At 39.1% G+C, this 15,400-nt stretch overlaps 1 protein-coding gene across 1 annotated transcript in view; it reads left to right on the top strand.

The window, feature by feature from the left end:
• LOC144608827 (sorting nexin-19-like) overlaps positions 1 to 15,400 on the top strand; it is a 92,611-nt gene that overhangs the window by 13,956 nt on the left and 63,255 nt on the right. Inside the window, exons 7-8 of the mRNA XM_078426987.1 lie at positions 1,556 to 1,739; positions 5,438 to 5,570. Coding sequence (XP_078283113.1) covers positions 1,556 to 1,739; positions 5,438 to 5,570 — 317 coding nt within the window. The remainder of the gene's footprint in view (positions 1 to 1,555; positions 1,740 to 5,437; positions 5,571 to 15,400) is intronic.

Below are 15,400 nucleotides of genomic sequence, written 5' to 3'. Positions count from 1 at the left end.
CCTGTAGCATATTACGCCATTCAGCAAAATATGTTATGCCACCCATAATGGAGCTCAAAAACTTTGTTCTGACCTGAACTCAGAGCAAAACTTTAGTCATGAGTCTGGTAGCTCCTTCAAGCTTAATGTCAAATTTTGCTTGGTTACTGCACTGATTAAACACCAAGGATGTTATGTCAAAGCAATGCATAGTTGTTGTCCTCTATGGTCCCAATTTAAAAGTGAAGGTTTCAAGATAATGTGGGGAATTAACAAAATTGTTTCATGATTATTTCAGCATCCAAGCACTGTCTGAAAGGCATTGAGCATTGCCATATGTAATAAAGCATTTGGAATACAAGTGAAATAAATCATTTTAACAGTCAATAAAGATCAAAAGGCAACTATAAACTGGAGGAGAGGAATCCAGCTTGTTGGCGTCAACACTGACATCACAATGGCCGCTGGATACAGTCAGGGAAAGTTCATCCATTTGAAAATCTGTCTGTGAACCTTCAGCCTTTGTAGACGATTCTGATTTATTGTTCCCACCATAGCAGGGAGAAAGGGCAATGAACACAACCCCATCCTTGTCAAAGGAGCTTTTAAAAAAAAAAGTAAATGAGGTGCAAGTGTACGTATTTTTCATGGATAAACTCAGACAATGAAATTAAATTGCTGCTACATTCCGATGCTTTATGCTGAGAATTGAATATGGCTGCAAATTGATTGGAATTGTGCAGGTTAATTCAGAATAACACCTTTATCTCTGAATTGGAAGACACGGAAATTAATTCCATTTCAGAATGTACATAGAATTTTAGGATGTGTGGTCTGGTGTGCTCTCTTTTGAATACAATGTTAAAACTAGGTTTGATCTGTGCGCTTAGATTACAACTGAATCCTGGAGTCAAGGTGATTGTCATTGACTCTAAGGTAGCATTTGACTGATTATGGCATTGAGAAGCCTTTGGTGGGTGCCTGGAACGTGCTGCCAGGTGGAGGTGGAGACAACAGTGGCATATAAGATGCTTTTAGACAGGCACATGGATATGCAGGGAATGAAGGAAATGGAACATGTGTAGGCAGATGAACTTCAAACACGACAGTGGCACTTAAGAGGCTTATAGATGGGCAGGTGGAAATGCAAGGAATTAAAATCTGTATTTTAGCAAAAGTGGAACCAAATTCTTTTATTCACAAAATGCTGGAGTAACTCAGCAGGTCAGGTTCTTTCTGGAAGGGAATATTCAGCTGTTAAGCAGTTATCATGACTCTTATTTTACAATGTACTTTTTATATGATATGATACTCAAATGGTTGCATAAGATTTTTGAATGAGCAAAGTATATTAGGTTTGAAAAACTGAATTTGCATTGCCACTTCGTAAATTTAAATTGCCCTTTATCTAGTATTTCACTCTTATTGTATACATAGACATGCTAGCATATTGCTAACATTATTGGTCACATTACATATTTTTAAAATGATATATTAAATTAACTTTTGGGAGAAATATGTTGAATAATTTTGCCAGAATGTGATCTTCTTATTATGTAACTGTGGTTTTACTCAGTTATCCGAAGGTCTTTGCGCAGCAGGTATGGAGGACTTCATCTTGGAACAGGGAAAGCTACTGGGAAGAACACACCTGAATGTGAAGGGAAGAGTGTCCAAAGGGGATACATTTAAAGAACATAATTACTCAGACAAGAGGCTGAAAAGCAGTGAGCCATCTTCCAACCAGCAATTTAATTGTGGTAAGCATTTAACCCTAACTACTCGCTGGTATTGTTTTGCATTGGCTCAACAATAGCAGCTGTTAAATAGCACCTTTAATGTAGCAAGGCATTCAAAGGTCATTCGCAAAAGCATTTTGACACATAAATAAATGGAGACATAAAGAACTGCAGATGCTGGAATCTTGAGCCAAACACAATGTGCTGAACGAGTTTAGCGGGGTGGCATCTTTGAAGGGAATGGCTATGCCATTTAGATTTTCAGCAGCTGCTCTGTTCTGCAACCAACAGTTCCAACATGCAATTTCTTGAGTCTCCAGCTTTAAATTTCTATTGCCTTGTGTGTGCGAACTAGCTCTGATATTGTTCTTCCATATTGTTTTGAACTGTAGCAAAGCCTTTAACGACAGTTTATTTTAGTTCACTCACAATTTGTACTGGCCAGATATATTTTGGGGACACAAAAGATCAGAAATGATGACACTAATTTATACCGGGACCAGTGACTCTGGGTGTAGCATTCTTGCCTCTGGGTTAGGCTCTGGATTAAGCATCAAAATTTAGACTGACATTCTGGTGATGTGCTCAGGAACTGTGGTCTTGTGTGGAAGTGAGGAATGTGCTGCTTGAGGTGTTAACTTTCAAATGAAACTTGGTTTAAAGTTGCAGTAGATGAATGTTGATCTTCTGGCAACATGTCAAAGAAGAGCAAATGGTTTGGCTGTTTTATTAACCTCTCCATTTTAATTAATTTATGTGCCAATTGCCACATTGCTATTTGACGGTAGCCATGTCACTTCTAGATTTGGATATCAGATTAGATATTAGAAGTGGCTGTCACTTCTAGATTTGAGCAGAGAGTAGACTTCAAAACTATTTCATAGGCTTTGCAACTTGAAAAAAAACTTTAACCCCCCGTCCCATTCCCAATCTGACCTTTCTGTCCTGGGCCTCCTCCATTGTCAGAGTGAGGCCCAGCACAAATTGGAAGAACAACAGCACCTCATATTTCGCTTGGGTAGCTTACACCCCAGCGGTATGAACATTGACTTTTCTAACTTCAAATAGCCCTTGCTTTCCCTCTCTCTCCATCCCCTCCCCCTTCCCAGTTCTCCCACCAGACGTACTGCCTCCGACTACATTCTGCCCACTACATCCGACTACATCCTGCCCACTCCCCTGACATCAGTCTGAAGAAGGGTCTCGACTCGAAATGTCACCCATTCCTTCTCTCCAGAGATGCTGCCTGTCCCGCTGAGTTACTCCAGCATTTTATGTCTACCTTCAATTTAAATCAGCATCTGCAGTTCTTTCCGACACATGATAAACCTCTTTGTAAGTTTTTTTGTTTGTGCTTTACAGAATCCCCCAAATACACGAATCTCCATTAGGTGGAAGTATAACACTATTCTTACCAAACTTGGCATTCAACATAACAAACCATGTCCTCAAATATTTACTCCTATTTTGTCCAAATGTTATTTATTATTCAGGAAGTTTAATAAATACATATTTTTCTACACCTAGAAAAAGATTAAAATTGCTCATTGAATGTTCACAATTTTGGATTATTTCAACACATCTTTGTCTCTCCCTCAAAAAAGGTAAATTAGGTTTAATTTATCCTTAGAATGTTTTTCCCTGCAACAGCATTCAGAAAAAGGAGCTTGCTTGACAAAATCTTTTTGAATTTTTTTCCCATTTTCAATTTTCGATGATTCATTTGTTGGGATTATGAACCCCCTAGAGAGCTGCTTTAAAATTTATCAGAAGGAAAGTATAATAGGCTTTTGGTAATAAAAAATCACTTTCATGCCTTGTACACCATATTGTTGCTTGTCCGTTTAACTTGTAACAATGCTCTATGAAAGCAAAATGAAGCATTTTAAATTAATGGGGATGTGATCTTTTAATTCATTAGTTGAAATCTTATTATTGCACATTTTATTTACAGATTGTGTTTATTATTTTATCTAAAGATAGATTTAGAAAATATTTTTAACAGGAATACATTTTATATAATACTTTATTATGGCCTTGGGATTTATCAAATGGTTTTACAGTGGGCTGGATTGTATTGGATCCAGTTTATTATTTGCCCACATTGTGGGGTTGCGCTATTATGTCAACCATATCTGATGTAAAGATGAGAGACCAGATGCAAAGTGCACCAGGATCTGAATTCAGCTCGCCTTTGACTTCCACATTTCAAAGCGCAGGCGTGTAAGTTGGAGATGAGCTGAACTACAAGGAAGATGTCTACAGTAGTTCTTAATTGAACTATCAGCCAATGGTAAGAATACCATTAAGTGGATCACTCTTGAAAGGTCCCACATTCACTTTGTCATTCATTAATGGGAAGTTATTCTTTGAGTGATGAAGATTCGAGAAGGAAGATTGCCAGGACAGGGTTCACAAAATGACTGCTGCTTTTATAATGTGTCATATAAAAATGTTCAAGGAAATAAGAATTTGGTAATAAAAAGTGATTTTTATGCCTGTAGGATCCAGTCAGTGATCTTTTATATCTGTTTAAGGTTCCATCTGAAAGCTGTAATCTGCAGTGGGAATCAGTGTAGATTATGTGCTCAAGCCTAAAGTGGGATTTGACTGACAAACTTCTGAAATCAGAAGCAAGAATAGTTCAAAATAAATGTTGATATAGACACATGACAGCATAAAATACACTTTCCTAAGTCTGAACTGGAGCCAGTGTGGATGAGCACCAAAAAGTATATTCAAACTGCATCTTCGTGACTGCTGCTATATTTTAAGACTATCTTGAGAGAGCCAGAGCATTTTACAAATCACAGAACAGTGAAGCTACTTTCCTTGGTTTGCTCAAAGCTTTGTACTCTCAATTTTGTTTCAGTCTGTGACTATTTATTCATACTAAACCCAGCTAGACAACTACTTGAGCTTGGACACACAAAATGCTGGAGTAACTCAGCGGGTCAAGCAGCATCTCTGGAGAGAAGGAATGGGTGATGTTTCGGGTCGAGACCCTTCTTCAGACTTGAGCTTGTGTTTGTGTCAAAGTCAAAAATTAGGACGTTTGTCATTAACTTTCTACCCATTTCTCATCCCACTACCATTTCTATGCTGTTAAATTCCTCATAATAACTTTGTCAAATCAAGTCCTCATTTTTTTTCACATTTCATGAACTTCACCATAAGAAACTCCAGCTCATTGAGAATCCCTACCCTTCACCACATTTGTCTTTCTAAGTTATCTATCCAGTGATACTTTCCCAGTCCACAGCAGCAGACCTTTGTGGAACTCTTTCTAAACTTCTCCACCTTATTGCATTCCCTTTTCACCTTCAAATATCTTAAAACTCTGACTGTATCTTTTGGCATCTCCTATAATACCATATTTAACACCTGCTTGGTGACCATTTGATGTGCAAAATTAAAAACAAATGCAATTTGTGTATCTCTGGTCAGAGGCCTGAATTTATTACACTTTCTGGAAGGTATTAATATGTTTTCTGTGGTCTTGACTCTCAGTCATTTCATGTTACATTCTTAGCAAGTAAATTCAATACTTGTCAGCAGACTACACATCTATTAAATGTGCCTATTAGAAGTAAGCTCTGAAAAGCTTCTTAACACTCACATTATGGTAAAAATCTTTAAATTTGTGATTTTTTATCAAAGATGTTTTTATTTATTGTGATCTTGTAAAGTGCATTTATTTTCATTTCCATTTTGGACAGGGGGTTCTGAAACAGTCTTGGCAGATATAGCACTGGATATTCTGTGCTTATTGATGAAAGACCACTGGAGCTGGATATGCAGTGAGAACATGCAAAAGTTTATCCGACTGCTGTGCGGGACCCTGATAGAAAGGTTAGTGGGTTGTTACTCTTAATAGGTTCGTGCACAAACGATAGTTATTTATGACCGCAGAAATGTGCATTATTATCAGGTTTACTTTGTGATTTATGTTGCACCTACATCAGAGGTTGCACCTACACCAAAACATGATGACCTGACATTAATCAAGGCTATTGGCCCGTAGCTCACAGGTAAGATGCTTTCATCCGTCCACCCCAAAATACTTGTGATAAATATATTAAAGCAAACATTGAATTTTGAAAAGAAATCTAGAGCTGAAATGATAGTGAATGCAAAATAGAGGGGTGACAACAAAAAGCTCATGTAATTCCCTCATACCTGGGTGTTCTCTCAATGTACTACCAGCACGTATAAGTGTATTGAATTTGAAAATTAGGTATTTTGCAGAAGATAATTTCAAAAGTTATTTTATAATTAGCTCATGAATTATTTCATAAATTATTTATGATAAAAACAAATTCTACAAAGTTTGCAGGAATCGATATTTGGTCCAAACAAATCGTGCCATAATTATTCAAACTCCAATAAACATTGAGGGCAGAATGAGGTTATATGATATCTTTCAATTGTATTCTAAATCAGATACAGATTTAATTAACAAGTGGAGAGAAAAGAGATTGAGGCTGAGGTGAGTATACTTTCCTCCAAGAATGAAGCTAAAAATGCGGTCAAGCTAGCAGAAACAATGCTTGTTTTGAAAATGTGTGCGTTTATTGTAGAAACCTGTTCCAAATCACATTTTAACAGACTTTTTCTGGTTTTAATTCAATAACAGAGAAAAGGCTATCCAGAGTGTCTTTTAACAAACTAATTTGGTCTTTAGAAATTGTAGATAAATAAAGTGCTTTATTTATACCAAGTGCACCACAAATATTCATGTTCATTGTAAAAAACTTTTGTCATGTATTGTTTACACATACTATAACTGAATGTAAGAATTTGTGGGCCTCAATTACACAAGTGGTTTATGAGGTATGGAGAGTGAGAACATTCACTGAAGTACCGGTTGCTCCCTGCCTTACGATGCTTCGACTTACGATATTACGACTTTGCGATGGTGTAAACGGCAGCGACCCCTTAGCGAGCCGCAGCTCACTTTTGGCCAAGTGATCGCGTGTATTCAATGCATTTCGACTTACGATATTTTCGGTTTCCGATGGGTTTCTCGGAGCGTAACCCCATCGTAAGTTGAGGAGCACCTGTAATGCAGTTAATGTTTTCTTTGCTTCATGTACATCCCAGTCCTTCTGGATGGACCTGCTGCTAAATAAACGTTATAGTGCCTCATCCCTCCACAAAGCCCTCTGTGAAAGTGTAAGCTCTGTGCAAGGTTGGCTGATCAATGCGAAATTAGACCAAAAAAGTGTAGAAAATGTGTGTAAACCCTGACACTTTACATGAAGGACAGTGACTGGGGACGCTGGCTTATTGTGTGGGTGAAACCTGCAGCCACGGATGGAGTATAGATCCAGCATTTCTATTCCACATTGTAATGCAGAAATGTTAAAAGCAAATATTAACCGAAAATTATTACATTGAGGTGCAAAATAAATTTCTTAATATTCGTTCCATATTAATAATAAATGCTTTGAGGGAGGAGCCATTTTCAACATCTGCTATAACTCCATTTAATTTGATAAAAGCTTTAATAAGCTCTAGATTCTATACTTAAACCTTGGGATTTAGAATGTAGTAACTTGGGAGTGAAATGTAGTAAAGAACATTTCTGGATCATTTTGTACCTCATTGAAAATTTGACTGGGTGCTTCCTGGTGTCAGTCACCCTCCCACCCCAAGCACTGTTTCCGTATTCGGGCCACAACACTTCTTGTGTAACATTACTGAGAAACTTGGACCACATTATTTTGGGAAGCCAGTATTTTGGGACTCCGTCTGAAGAAGGGTCTCAACCCAAAACGTCACCCATTCCCTCTCTCCTGGATGCTGCCTGACCTGCTGAGTTACTCCATTTTGCATTTTGTGATACCTTCGATTTGAACCAGCATCTGCAGTTATTTTCCTAGTCATTAGTAATGATCACCAAAATGACTATTAGTTTGACACAACATCTGGTTCACCGCTGCCCTTCCGGGGGGATAATCTGCAGCATCAGATCTGTACATACTTCAGACACACTCCATGTGTTGGACTTTAAATACCATCTGCCAGTTAGTGATAGTTCACCATTGGCTCCCTTAGGCAATAAATGTGCCAATGATGCCAAAATCTCAAACAATTAATAAGTTATTCTCCTGCTCTTTCTCTGTTGCCTTGTAATGTGTTACAGTGCACTTTAGGGTGTTTTGAGTCCATGGGGGTTATTATGTAAGCACAAGCCTACAATTTATGTGGTTCACATGGTGGTGGAAAAACTGTGTGTTATGGGGATTCTGTTCCTGACAAAATAATGCTCAGTATAAAGAAGCTGTGGATTGGCATATTTATGTTATGTCTCATCATTTGGCATGTGGCATTATAGTTAATAGATCCATATCAAAGTGAGAGGTTACAGTTCTTTGTAATTAAAATGTTGTATTGGATGAATTACAAGGACACAAAACACAATTAAATAAGAGCAGGAGTGGGCAACTGGTCCATCAAGACTGTTCCACCATTCAGTATGATCATGGCTGACCTCTGGCCTCAACTTAATTTTTGTGCCAGTTCCCCATATCCCTTAATTTCTCGATCTTTCTAATATTTATTTATCTCCACTGTAAATATTTCTAATGATCCAGCCTCCATCACCCCATGCGACAGAGAATTCTAGAGATTCCATACCCTCGGGGAGAAAGAGTTTCTATATACCTCAGTTTTAAAAGAGTGGTCCTAAATTTTATTCTCTTGTTCTTGACTCTCCCACCAGTGGAAACGTCTTAACATCTACCTGACAAGCCCGCTTAGGATCTTATATGTTTGAATAAGGTAACCCATCATCCTTATAAACTCCGAGGAATACTAACCAAAGTTGTCTAAAGTCTCTTGGTAGGGCAACCCTCTCATCCCAGGAATGAGTCTGGTGATTAGTCAGATACCAAGGAGAGAAATGTCTAAAACCTGGTGCATGCTGTTATCACTTTTGAATTAAACCAGTGCCATGACATAAAAAATGCCTATTGTATTCTAGTTTCATCTTTCTGCGGAGGAGACTAGTTCTGATGAGAATCATTAGAAAACTGGAGTTCCATGATTTTGGTTGAGCAGTTTTATGGTTTTACGTGGATAATCAGTTTTTCAATTAATGATGCTGGCTCAGTAGCTTTGGCAATATTTGCAGACGTTGGTTGCCGTGTAACTCTTTGCCAAGTTCAGTAAGAATTTACAATACACCAGGCATTTTACTTTATGTATGTGAAACCCTGGAAGTATTAGTATTGTGTTTACTATTTAAATTGAAAACCTTGTTAAATTAGAACCGTACTTTTTGATATTTTAATTTTTTGATACAAACTTTACCTTGGAAAAAATGTACAGTACTTCTTCAGAAAATCCAGATGTTTTTAAGTGTCCCCTATTCATTAAATCTGGTTAGAAGTGTTAATTTATCCTTACGTGTTCCTAGACAAGTTGGCTTGCCAGTTCACGTCTCTTCCCGAGACAATTCCAATTTAAAGTGCTACACTGGTACAATGTAATATAAATAGGATTCACATTGGTCTAAATAGGACCAAATGCATTAATCAATACTTTTTCACCAACTACTGCTTGATAGAATTGATTGGCTTCACTAAGACCTGAGCCTTATTCTACCCCAGAACGAGGAATTAAAAAGATCAAATGTGTCATAATTTCAGTAAATGGATTTCCAGACACGGTATAACAAACAAAGGAGGTTTGCACATACATTTCCAACAAAGCCTAATGTAAGTTCAAGGAACAGTAGCCAACTCCAATTAAACCTTTTAATTTGCAGATACCACCATTGTTGAACGAAAAACAGGTCAGGGTACAGGAGGGAGATTCATAATCTCATTGAATGGTGTCAGAACAAAAACTTTACTCTCAATCTTAACAAGGAGCTTATTGTTGATTGTAGGGTGGGGTGGGGAGGGGGGGGGGTAAACTGGGATGTCTTCATCTACGGGACTGCGTTGGAGAGAGTCAATAGCTTCAAGGTCCTCGTTGTGCATATCTCTGAAGATCTGTCCTGGGCTCACCACTATTAGTTTGGTGAAAACTTTAACGAGGAAAGCTTTTGAAGTTGCTCCATCATCCTTCGTGTGTTGCATACAAGCTGGAACCTGGCTCCATTGCAACTGGAAGCCCAGATGTAAAGGAAGAAAAAGCTTGACTTTCTGTACATGTCCTTGGGACTTCCTAAAACACTTCATAGCCAGTAACTGACTTCAAGGGTCTAGACACTGTTATTTACCAAGTGAAAAAAATGAGCAAACACAACATCAACATGAAATAAGAAATGGCCAGTTAATCTCTTTTGGAAGTGTTATTTGAGCAATAGCTGTTGGCCAGTACACAGAACTCAGTGCTCTTCCAAGTCCCCAGCAAGAGATTGAGTTTGAAGGAAGAAAATATCAACAAAGATATTGTTGATATACATTTGCAGGTCGATTTAATCACCCTCTTATGTAGCTTGGCATTAGAGTTTCATAATCCAAAGGATCACGTACAGTTGAAAAGTTTAATGACCTCAATAAACTCACCAGTGAAAATATGCTGTAAAATGCAGACACAAGATTCTGCAAATGTTTGAATCTGGAGCAAAAAATAAATTGCTGGAAGAACTCAGCAGGTCAAGCAGCACCATGGAAACAAAGGGGAGCAGTAGGGTGGGGATGTTGAGAACAATTGTGCAAGATATTGAGTAAATGCATGTGAGGGCTCTCTCTGGTGAACACATCATGTTTCCTCAAGAACATGCCAACAACATCGCGTTTGATTCCTCTCTCTCTTCCTACAGCTTCTGCCCAGGTAGAACAGAGATCGAGTTCCCTTGGTCCACACGTTTTACCCTACTCGGCTCCACATCCAACGTATCATCCTTCGCCACTTCCACCAGTTCCAACAGGATTCCACCACCAGCCACATCTTCCCTTTTCTCCTCTCCACCGCCCTGCTTTCCATGGGGATCACTCTCTCCGTGACTTCCCAATCCACTCACCCTTCCAACCCATCTCTCCTCGCTCCCTGGCACTTTTCCCCGCAATGGTTGGAGGTAGATCATTTATCCCTATAATCTCCTTCCTTGCCACCAACCAGGGACCTAAACGGCCCTTGCAGCTGAGATGGAGATTTACCTGCACCTCCTCCAACTTGGTCTATTGCACTTGGTGCTCAAGTTGTGGCCTTAGAACATAGCACAATACAGTAGAGGAATGGGCCCTTGGGCCCACAATGTTTGTGTCAAACATGATGCACAGTTAAACTGATCTCATCTGCCTGTACATGATCCATACTTCCTCTATTCTCTGTACTTCAATGTGCCTTCTATACATTGGTGAGAACAAATATAAACTAGGCAATCACTCTGTAGAGCACCTGTGCTTTGTCCGCTTTGGCCAAATAGAGCTTCTTGTTGCATGTCATTTGAATTCCCCTTACCATTCCCACACTGATTACTCTGTCTTGATGAGGCCATAGCCAAACTCAGAACAGTACCTCGTATTCTGCTTGGAATAATGTGAATGTAGAATTTTCCATTTTCAGGTAACCTACTCCCCCTGGGCTCCTTTCCCACTCCCACCAGCCCATCAGGGTTTCTCTCCCTTTGTACTCTTCCCTCCCTCATTACCTAAACTCATGACCACCCGCACCTGGTTCTATTTGCCTATCATCCATATACCTATCTACTTAGGTTTCTTTTTCTTTCGATCACCTTTTTTATCCCCTTCCCCACCAGTTTCCATCTGCACATCATCCTTCCCTTTTTTGGTTCTACCTATCACCGGTCGTCCGCCGTCTCTAGCCTTCCTCTCCCCCACCTGGCGCCAGCTAATGTTTGTACCTTATGTCTCTACCTATCACCTACCAGCCTCTGTCTCAAAATTTCCCTCCTGCCCTCCTCCACCTGTTTCCATTCTCTCCCACCCCACCTGGCTCCACCTGTCACCTACCAGCTCCAATGTCACCTCTCACTCTCACCTCTTTAAACTGCCTATCTTCCCTCGTCACTCTCAGGCCTGATGCAGTCTTGATCCGAAATTTCATAATTCATAAATGCTGCCTTTATCTTTCAGCTGATAATTTTTATGCTGCCCAATGATGAGGCCAGCAGCATTATTCCTGCTAACCATTTATCATTTTTCAGAGTCAATTATAAATCAGATAATTAATCACATTTTGTGTTCTAACTACTTTTTCCACTTCACTGTTGTATGATTCTCATAAAGACATTCCTTCTCTCCTGAGATGCTGCCTGACCTGCTGAGTTACTCCAGCATTTTGTGAATAAATACCTTCGATTTGTACCAGCATCTGCAGTTATTTTCTTATACTCATAAAGACGAGGATGAGAATGTAGTCACCAAATGGAGATTTCCTATTTTTCCTTAAAACTATGTGGTTGTCTTTTGGATTTTAATATAGTGGGCAGAACAGTATTTGGGACTGTGTTATAAAGACATCAAAATATTCAGTTCAATATTCCTGTAACATATGGTGCAGAACATTTTATAAAGGGGCCATACCCTATTGGTTTTTTTTCTCTTTCCATATATTTTACATTCCATTCATTGAGAGAGATAAGCAAATTCTTAGTGTTGATGCAGTCGAGGCAATGTATAGATTCTTGTTTTAAACTTCCACATTGATAATAATGACACACCTTTTGTATAGTTAAAATCTCATTTGTCCATGTTTGGCCCATATCCCTCCAAATCTTTCCAACCCATGTGCCTGTCCAAATGACACTCCCACATTCTTTTGTCTGAGTACTTTTGTCCCTCTCTAACTGCTCCATTTCACTCAGTAACCAGATAACCCTGTTTACAGCTAATCCCTCATGGTCACCATCACCTGCAACTTTATAAGCTTTTGTCTCATTTCCCTTCTGACGAAACGTCTAGGACTTAAAACTATTTATTTTCCACAGTTGCACCCTGACCTGCCAAGTATTTTGGTGTTTTCTGTTTTGTTTTAGATTTCCAGCATTTTCTGTTTTATTTTAAAGTTCCAGCATCTGATTTTTTAATATTTTCATGGCAGTGCCCATGCTTTGTACTGTATATTAGAAATTTGGTTTCGTCGAAGTCAATAGAACTATATTTTAGAATACAGCTTCAGTATTTTAAGATTCTACCCTGATTTTTTTAGCATATATCTGAGCTACGAAAGGAATCTTTAAAATTCCTTTAGAAACGAAATAGCAAAGTTGCTGGATCTCTGCTTACTGCAAAGATAGAGATAGTTTATTGGAAATGTAATTGCCAAGTTACTTTGTAATCTTTGAGAATCTTTATAATCTTTAAATAATATATGGTCACTCAGCTTTTTGCATGTTTTTTAATGAGGAAATGTTATGAGTAGAAGGTAAATGTCTTAACACTTCCTGTCATTATGTTAATATGGGAAGAGTCTGTTCTATTGAGCTTGGATTTGGGTATCGTGCTGTTTAATGCACAACAATTTAAATATTTAGAACTACAATTTGCCTCCAGGTTTTAAGAAGCTGATTAGTTCAGAATTTAGTTGAATTTGTTTACTATGTTAAAATAATGAACCCCAGACATTGATTTCAAGAGTCAAAAGAGTTAATTGTCATCTGTACCGAAACGGAACAATGAAATTCTTACTTGTAGCATTCAATGGCCTGGTGGTTGTTGGGAAGAAACTGTTCCTGAATCTGGAGGTGAGTTTTCACACTCCTATACCTTCTCCCCGGTGGCAAGAGTGAAGTGAGAGAGTGGCCGGGATGGTGTGGGTCCCTGATGATTCTGGCTGCCTTTTTGAGGCAGTGCCTCCTTTAGATCCGTTTGATAATGGGGAGTTCAGTAACCGTGATGGACCGGACAGTGTCCACCATTTTTTGTAATCTTGCACTTGAATTTAGCTGTTAGAATATAAGAATCGAAATAGGAGTAAGTAGTCCTTCTCACAACATGGTTCTGTGAAGCCAGCAATACAGCTCAGCTTATGTTAAGTCTGGAAAGAATGTTTGAAATCACCTCTGCTCTCAATCCGTGGCTCAGAGTTATCCATTGGACGACTGCATTTGTTAATTATTTCTTGTTATATTTAGCCGCACGAGGTTACATGTGGTGTTGATTAATGCAAGTGTTACGGCCAATGTTTTCCAGTGATATAACTTGATGTATAATTCTTGGAATTGCCTGGGCCAATTAAACTGGACTTTAAAGGGAACGTGGGGAGCAAAGGTGTGAATGTATTGTCAATCATAATCAAACAAATACCTTATGCAAAGACGTTGCATATTACAGTTGCTCCTTTATAAAAATATAAATATTGTCATTAATAATGCAAGATAAATGGGGTTTGTGTAGATAGGTATCATGGTCAGGATGGATGGGCATGGTTGTGTGCTGTTTACAGCTCTTGTGACCATCACTGATTCATTGACTGCACATTTCATGTTACACCGAAGCTTCATGATCCAGCCTCTTGCACCATTAGTTTCAATTAAACTAATGAAAATATTTAGTAGAGATTTTCTTCTGTTCAGTCACTTCTTATACTGGAGTAAACATTTTATTCGTGGGACTTTTCTCTCCTGCGCGATTGGTTTATCATTGCAGCTCCCTCATCGTTCACAAACAGGTCATGCATGGCTGGAATTGCCGTGTATATTTTTAAATACATTGTCATTTTGTTAAGGAAGGAACTGCAGATGCTGGTTTACCACGAAGATAGACACAAAATGCTGGAGTAACTTAGCGGGTCCATCTGCTGGAGTAACTTAGCGGGTCAGGCAGCATCTCTGGAGAAAAGGAATAAGTGACGTTATGGGTCGAGACCCTTCTTCAGACTGAAAGTCGGGCGAGGGAAACTAGAGGTACGTAAGGTACAGAACAGATCAGACCCGGCGCCAATGACTAATGAAAGGTGGAGCCCACAATGGTCCATTGTTGGCTGTGGAAGAAGTGATAACTAAAGGATACGAACAGTGAAAGTAGCAGTACGTAGAATGGGTGGGGGAGGGGTGGAGAGAGAGGGAATGCAAGAACTACGTGAAATTGGAGAAATCAATATTCATACCGCTGGGTTGTAAGCTACCCCAGTGAAATATGAGGTGCTGTTCCTCCAGTTTGCGTGTGGCCTCACTCTGAGAGTGGAGGAGGCCCAGGACAAAGATCAGGATGGGAATGGGAAGGGGAGTTAAAATGTTTTGGCAACCGGGGGATCGCATACGCCAAGGCAGACTGAGCGTAGGTGTTCAGCAAAACGATTGCCCAGTCTGCGCTAGGTCTCCAATATATAGGAGTCCACAATGAGAACAACGGTTACAGTAGATGAGGTTGATCTCCACTTATTGAGATCTTTGTTGGAATTGATTTTACTTCCTCTCATGAGTCAACACCGATTTATCAGCAAAGATCTCCACCTGCAGATATTCTCTGCTCAAGAAATGGTCCACCTGTTTCCTCCTTTAAGCCAAGCTTCTATCTTTATCTGTGAAGAACAAACTCACCAAGTACAGTACTTAGCAAGGTTAATCCTGCTGGAATCTTAAAGCATTTTGTCAGCTTCTAAGACTGGTCACTTTGCATCACTTTTTCAGGTCTCCTGGCAGGTCTTCACTGTGTGTCTTTTGACTTCTTTCTTGAACAGCATATTTATCTTTGTCGTATGGGAAACATACTTTTAATAAGAGCGGTATTTTGGTACCCGAATTTTAAGGTAAGAAGTTA

This window comes from Rhinoraja longicauda, chromosome 32 (genome assembly GCF_053455715.1).
Source record: "Rhinoraja longicauda isolate Sanriku21f chromosome 32, sRhiLon1.1, whole genome shotgun sequence".
NCBI lineage: Eukaryota > Metazoa > Chordata > Chondrichthyes > Rajiformes > Arhynchobatidae > Rhinoraja > Rhinoraja longicauda.
The sequence above is the reverse complement of the archived record's forward strand: the minus strand, read 5'-3'. Positions and strand labels throughout refer to the sequence as shown.